The sequence below is a fragment of the Charadrius vociferus genome, unplaced genomic scaffold, assembly GCF_000708025.1.
Source record: "Charadrius vociferus isolate BGI_N301 unplaced genomic scaffold, ASM70802v2 scaffold430, whole genome shotgun sequence".
Classification (NCBI taxonomy): Eukaryota; Metazoa; Chordata; class Aves; order Charadriiformes; family Charadriidae; genus Charadrius; species Charadrius vociferus.
This window is the reverse complement of record NW_009646541.1, coordinates 1377257-1384823: the sequence shown is the minus strand read 5'-3', so window position 1 is coordinate 1384823 and position 7567 is coordinate 1377257. Positions and strand designations below refer to the sequence as shown.

Sequence of the window (7567 nt, the reverse complement as noted above, 5' to 3'; positions counted from 1 at the left end):
GGGAGAGGGAGAGGGAGAGGGAGAGGGAGAGGGAGGCTTCTCCTTATTATGCTAAACGCAGTTGTGTGGTCATCTCATTTTGTTTGAGTCTGACATGATTGAGTCAGATAATTGCCAGGTACCGCTGTACTGATTCTATTTCAAGGCAGTAGAACAAATATTCTCGCAAATAGCATAGCATTATGGTTAACATAATACTGACGGAATTCACCTTGATGTTTTGACAGATTGGTTTTGCTTTGCAGTTTAACAGAAGGGCTTTATGAAAAACAGAAGCGGCTACTGATCAGATAGCGCAAAGCCTTTTTTAGCTTTGGAGCTAAAAGGAAATTTGGAATGATGAGGATCATTAGTTATATTTTTTCCTGGCAACTTTTTGAATAGAAAATTATTAATTCTGAAAAATGCATTTAAAATAATACATCTAAATGTTTTTGATAAATTTAGTTGTGTCTCACGAGGCGTCAGATTTCTTGTTATTACTGAACCTGAAGTGCCATCTGCTGGGCGGGAGGCGAGGACGGGTCAGTGGGGCGCGGGGCGCTGCCGTGCCGGGGGTGACGCAGCAGCCGGGGGTACCTGTTTTCAGCCCGCAGAAGACAGAGCGGTGCGGTTTGGGGGTGCAGCAGAGGCTGAAGGCCGGGCAGGCAGCTGGGCACACCGCAGGCAGGTGCCGCCTGGGTGATTGGCTCTCCCCACAGGGGCTAAAGGTGGTTACAGGAAAGAAATCGGTACAATTACAGTTCTTGTTACATTGATGGAATATTATCATGGAAGGTTATCACTGCTGGGTGATTTTCTTTTGCTGCTGTGGGTTTTTTAAAAGTACTTAGTGATAACTCTTTGTTGTTAACATCTACCCTCTGTGTTCCTCCCATGGCTCAGCACGTCCCTGTAGCAGCCCCAGGTCACAGCATCCCAGACTGGTGGGGGTTGGAAGGGCCCTCTGGAGCTCCCCCATCCCACCCCCCACCAGAGCAGGGGCACCTCCAGCAGTGGCACAGGACGGCGTCCAGGCGGGTTTGGGATGGCTCCAGAGGGGGAGACTCCCCCACCTCTCTGGGCAGCCTGTGCCACTGCTCTGCCGCCCTCACAGCAGAGAAGGCCCTCCTCAGGTGGAGATGGAACTGCCCATGATCACGTTTGTGCCCGTTCCCTCTTGTCCTGTCACTGGGCACCACTGGAAACAGACTGTTCCCATCTACCTCACCCTGGAAACGCCAGCAGCAGCTTCTTCCCCCTGCCCGGCACCGGGCGGTGATGTGCTGCTGTGCTCTCGGGTGCCGCAGTGGGGTCTGCGGGACGTTTGTGGAGAGCGGGACACAAGGCAAGATGGGTTCCGCCGGTTATTTGTCGGTCCGTTCTGCGTGCTGCCAGCTGCTTTTTAAGGCAGGGAGGCGCAGTGAATAACCTGAGCCTTAGTTATCCCGTCCCCGCCAGGCACACGTGGCTCTGATGCAGCAAGGTCTTTTTTAACTTGTAAGATCTCTATCTTTTTCTCTTAATTTAAAAATGTTTGAGCTGGGATGAAATGGGTGAGGGAATGGTGCCTATGGCAATTGCTGACTCCTGCAGCAACTTTTAGCAGTGTAATAGCCCGGTCAATAGAGGAGGAGGAAGACGCATCAGCAAAAATATCAGATTTACGTGTTTGTAATGAAAACGAACAGCATTGGGACTGGCACCATCAGGAAATCCTACAGACCTCGAGGGAGAGGAGTTTCTGAGCCGAGGGCAAGCCGAAGTGTTGCGTGCTGGCTCCCTGCGGCATCAGGCGCTCAGGGCTCATCAGTAGCCTTCACACCTGTCATGTTAGAAATACTTCTCACTGGACAGTCTCAAAGGGCCTTACAAATATTAATGAAACCTCACAGCGTTCATGCAGGGTGTTATCTCTGTTTCGCAGACGGAGAAAAGGAGACAGAGAGAAGGTAAGTAGTTTACCAAGATAACAGAGTGAGCCATGGGCATCGTCTGAAGTGGGAGAGAGTCTCGCCTCCCCTTTCCATGAATGTTAGGTATTCGTTTAAGTATTATCTAGACAAATTAAGTTATGAACAGCTTATCACATACATTATAATCACGTTGGCTTATAAGATTTTATTTATTCCTTTACAGAGTCTTTTTTTTTTCTTTTCTGCCTGTGTTTCTATGACAGAAGATTCTCTTTTACATCCTGTCAGTCTCTTTGTCACTTTCTCATGAACCTTTATTTTGCTTTCTTATTTTTGGCTTCAGGCTGTTCCCTAGCTACCTTGAGACTGTGATAAAAGACATCCTGGCTCCTAATCTGCAGTGGCACGCTGGAAGGACAGCAGCTGCCATCCGCACCACGGCCGTATCGTGCCTTTGGGCTCTCATTCACTGCGAAGCGCTTTCACCAGAAGAGGTAAATTCTCCCTTTCTCATCAAATGTACTTTGAAATCTTAGGCAGGAAGGCAAAATAAACTTTGGGGGGGGTGGTGGGGTGGTGGTGATAAATCCTTATTGTAAGCAGTAATTTCAGATTGACATATAGCTTTCATAATAAAATTCATTAATTGTGATTAAGTATTAATAATTGAAAAGTGGAGGGACGATGATATCCTGATAAGAGGCCTGCGGGCAGCAATATCGTGAGCTGTAGAACTCACCATTGCCGGATTTAGTAGCTCTCTGTTGTACAATAACGTCAGTTGTGCAGCACAAAATACTAACCGCTCTTAGCACAGCAATTTGGTGCTTGACCTTCTCGCCCCGCACCCCACGCCTGCGCGGCAGCACCGGCACTGCCGGGACCTGCTCTGCACAATGTGGCAAAGACGAGTCCTCTGGTTGCTGTGGAGCCCACAGGTCCGTTTGGGGGAAAATGTCGAAATGATTCCTGGAAAGGGCAGGAGGGCTTGAGAGGGAGCTCGGAGGGTATCTGGAGAAACTGAAGTAGAAAGCTCACGAGGAGTACACGTAACGAAATGTTACCCACTGTAGTGATTAAGGATTAATTGAATCTGAGGGGGTGCTGACGCTTCTTTGCTAACCAAAATAGCAGTTGGAAATGATGCTCTGGAAATAAGTTCAATATAAGGGCATTTTTAAAAAATAAATGGAATTAAAATGCTATTAAATGTTCATAGTCTTTATTGTCATTGTAACAGACCTCAACTGAACAAAGTGCTTTAACACATGTAACAAATTGATTCCACATACACAAAAACGTTTCTATCAGACTCCGGTTGTAGTTAAATGTGTTTTCTGAGTCAGTGCCTTAATGCCTTCTTTGCCTTAATGTACACAGAATGTACATAATAAAGTCAAATTATGAAACTCACTAAACCATTGTCTAAACTAAACAAGAAAAACTGGAAAACAAACCCCAAACTACATAGCAGACTTGTCTGAAAAGCTTCCTTTTAGCGTAACAGCACCATCTACTGGTACATCCCCACCATCCTCATCTCCAAATTATTTCAAGTCTTGCCAACAATTTTTTAGAAATAAAAAGGCGAGTAAGTTTAAAGCTTTTACAAGTTACATAAAGCTCATCTGCATATACACTGAGCATTCGTGGACTGGATGATTGACTGGGGGATGCTCATTTCCCAAACCTGCTTAGAGGTCAGAATAGAACTGTGTAACTTCAAGATTTTTAGGTTAACTTTTATCATTAACTTTTTCTTTTTAAACTAAGCAAGCCAGTATCGGTCAGACCTAATGGTAACTCGTGTAACCAATAAGCATATCGTTACATGTTAAAGTGACTGAAAAGCTGTCATTTTTCTGTGCTTTTCCTGCTAATTCTAGATCTTAAAAGTCAAAGACGGGCTAATGCCCCAAATCATTGCCGCCATGGATGAAGACTCTAAAATCACTCGGCTGATGGCTTGTCGTATTGTTGGTGTTTTTTTAAAAGTCTGTGGGAAGCAGTTTGATGAAGATAAATTTGTCAACACTTACACAGGTAAGTGTAAAAGTTCAATTTTTTTTTTTTTTTTTTAATCAGGATCTCCGTGTTGAAGAATTACAGTTGCTTTTTACCTGAATTATCATAATTGCCTCCGTTTTTAAGGGGGAAAAGCATTGTGCTGGAGCAGTAGGCAGATTCCGTGCACAGCTTTAGGGTTCACTGTGCAGTTGTCCACCTCACCCGCAGATTCACCACAGCTGGTGGCAGTGAAAGCACTAATACAGACAAGGGGATGACAAAAACTGCTGTATGTCACGGTGTCATCTGGCTTTAATCCCATGTAAAGAGCAAAAAGCCCTTCAACAGCCTGGAACAGGAGTTGCCACCCCTGGAGGTGTTTAACAGCCGGGCAGACGTGGTGCTGAGGAACATGGTTTAGTGGTGGTTTGGCAGTGTCAGGGTGATGGTTGGACTCGATGATCTTCCAGGTTCCTTCCAACGTAGATGATCTTGTGATTCTATGAACAGTTTGAGGTGCAAACAGGGGTGGATTTTACATAGACTTGTTTTTTCAGACATTCTGATTTCCCTCCTGTTCACATATTTTAATGCTGTTTCTGTGTTGTCTTATCTGGTATTTTAGGTATTTGGGTAGTTCTCCCCCAGGGTAATTTTATAGATAATGAGGAAATGGAAAAAGTACAGTGCTGCATAAAATCATACTGTTAGCAGCATTGTTGTGTCTGAGAGGCAATTTAATGCTGTAATCCTGCAGAGATTAAGATGTGGTCTTAAACTTGTCAGTGAGACTGCTTGCAGTGTCTAAAGTGCACATATACATTTTAGAAAATCAAAGTGTTCAGCACCGGAGTGGGTGTTGTCGAGTGTGACTCTGCAGCACCCGGTTCTTGCGAGGCCGCGCTGTAGCGGCTTTTCAGCTGCAGCGTCCGGTGTCATCCGGGTGTGGGACCGCAGAGAAGGTGACATCCTCTGGAAACGGCCCCACTCCCAGTCCGGCGGGACTGAGCCGTGTTCCCCACGTTATTGTGCATCAGACCGCTAGATGGAACTTCACTCAAGATGACGGGCGTTGCGAGGCTTGCCGGGGCTTCGGCTGTGCTGCTCCCTTGTTTAGACTGTATGAAATAATGTTCTAACTATAGTGAAAGCAGAAGAGTAACGCATTACAGAAATGGTAGTCACATTGTTCTCCATGCTGTGTTTGAGTGCCAAGAGCAAACCACTTCATTGTACCATAAATAGACCTGAATAGGTACTGGGTTGGGGTTTTTATTTAAAAAAAAAAAAAAGAAGGAGGCAGAAGAAAAGCCTAATCTGGAGTGCTGCAATGTCAAATAGAGCTATTGTCTGTGATGCTTCTTAGGGTGATGTTTACGTGCTGAACAATGAATCAGGAGAAGCACAGTCTGTGCTATGTGACGGGATTTATGTTCTCAGAGATACATCAGACTTTCCCAAATTCAGCATCTTAATGACTGATATTTTTTCTTACATGGCACAGGAGAAATCTAACAACAAACTTTTTTTTTTTTTTTTTTGGAGAAATACATGATCAGACAATTGCCAAAGTAGATCTTTGCATCTTGCTTATTCAAATAGTCTGCAGTGCAGTCATTCACTGAAACAGTAATGTTCGACAGAAATGCTGTGCTTTATAGAGCATAAAAATACTTAAACTCTACTTCTGCAATGCATTAATAGACATTCACAGTACATGTTAGAAGAGTGCTAGGGAATGTTCAACTAATCAAAATAATTTGGTACATTTCTTTGCATGTTTCTGACAAGGTAACAATCCAGTAAGCATGCACTGCCTGCTTGTAGGAACAGTGCACTGCGTACATTCACAGTGTTCAAAAGACAAAAATACATAAATGCAACAATAATTTCAGTGATGACAAAATACGTTTTGTTGTTGGAAACGCAGAAGATAACTGTGCTGTTCACCGTGCTGTCTGGGTGTGTTTATGCTCCTCTCCAGAAGTTCTGAAGCGTCTGGATGACGCTTCGTGTGACGTACGCCTGGCAGCTGCTCACACCTTAACTCACTGGTTTGAATCCTTAAAGGACAGCGACGTGAAATCTGCAATGGAAAGTCACATTGAGTTTCTGTACCAAGAATTGCTGATACATCTTGACGATCCAGATGAAAATACCCAAACTGCAGTCCTAGGTAAGACTTTCAGTCGCAGGTATTTTTAACAATTTTAACAATCGTGTTTTGAAGAGTCCGATGAAAGCAGTGCACACAACTAGAGGCTGGTGCTGGCCCGCCGGGGTCACCAGCAGCTCTCCTTCGGCTTTGCTGAGGGGAGCTCAGGCCTCTTACCCGTGTGCAGAAGGTGATGGTTTCTCTCGCCTTCGCCAGCGGGGAGCGTCAGGCCACCTGCTCTATCCCAAGAGCTGATGGATGGTAGACGGGCCACGGAGCCCAGACAGGAACCATAGCAGGGTGGGACCATATCCCAGCGTGCTTGGCGGATTCTTCAGAATTTATTGTTGTATTGCTCTGTGTTCAAGCACGTCAATGTCAAAATGCAGTCCTCGGCAAAATAACGAGGAATCAGGTTGCCATGACTGTGTGACGTGTACAAGAACAACTTCCAGGGGAGGTTTTGGCTACTTTGAGGGAAATTGGATAGAGAAATACAGAGCAGCTAATGATTTATAAAACATATTTTTGTTTTACAGACGTTTTAAAAGAAGGAAGTGTTATCTATCCAGAACTGCTCGTGAGAGAAATCGAGGGGGTTGCAGAGAAGCATCGGACGCCGGTCTATTGTCAGCAACTACTGCGTCACATTCAGTCAGCCACAGACTCGGCTCTGTGAGTCGGTGCTGAGCTGCTCTGTAGTGAACTCTCTGTGAAATCTGCCCGATCTGGGTTACTTTCGTATTTTCCCTTGCTCAAGAAAGGCTGAGCAATAAATAGATTGGTTTTTCTTTGTAAGTTCGCTATTAGCTCATTTAAAAGTCAAATTGGCACAATTCTCTATTCTTTGCCGTTTGAACAGTTGTTTGTATTTGCTAGCAATAAAACAATGTTTTAATTCACTTTGCACTGGAAGTTTTTCAGATACAAGGTTTAAAGGAGCACTGGCTTTCAGGAATTTGATGCTATTTGTAATTGAGAAAGATAATTTATATAACAAAGTGACAGTCTAATGTCAAAAGTTATTAATGCAATTCAGCGAGGACTCAGTCTTTCCAGGCACATTTCAAACTCTGGATAATATTCAGACTTTGCGGAGTCAGGTCTGTGAGGATCAGTTTTATCAGGAAAAAAAACAGCCAAACTTTTCTTGCGTAATGCAGCAAAATTTTATAAGGTTTTGAGTTCTCCTACTTCCTGTGCTGGTATAATAGGGACGTGTTCCGAGTAGGTGTCACGAAAGGAAGAGTTTTTATTGTCATTGTATTGCATTTCATGACTGAGAATAAAGCTAACCTTTTTTAAATTAAGGTTTATACATGGGAGAAATGGGCTGTTTTGTCGTTTAGATTAACAGTATTTATATTTTTGGATAAAAATATATCGCATCTCCAGTTTTTTGGTTTATACCATTGTGCCTTGGAAAGCAAGCAACACTTGTTTGCATATTACTTTGAAATGAAATTAGGTTAAAGCTGGATTTATTTTTTTAAAAGATTGTTGTAGTGTA

General features: G+C 43.9%; 1 protein-coding gene across 1 annotated transcript in view; it reads left to right on the top strand.

The window, feature by feature from the left end:
• Positions 1–6736, top strand: part of HEATR2 (HEAT repeat containing 2) — a gene marked incomplete at its 5' end in the record, with an annotated part of 29264 nt that extends 22528 nt beyond the window's left edge. Inside the window, 4 exons of the mRNA XM_009886153.1 lie at positions 2239–2389; positions 3782–3938; positions 5887–6078; positions 6597–6736. Coding sequence (XP_009884455.1) covers positions 2239–2389; positions 3782–3938; positions 5887–6078; positions 6597–6736 — 640 coding nt within the window. The remainder of the gene's footprint in view (positions 1–2238; positions 2390–3781; positions 3939–5886; positions 6079–6596) is intronic.
• Between the last annotated feature and the right edge of the window lie 831 nt (positions 6737–7567).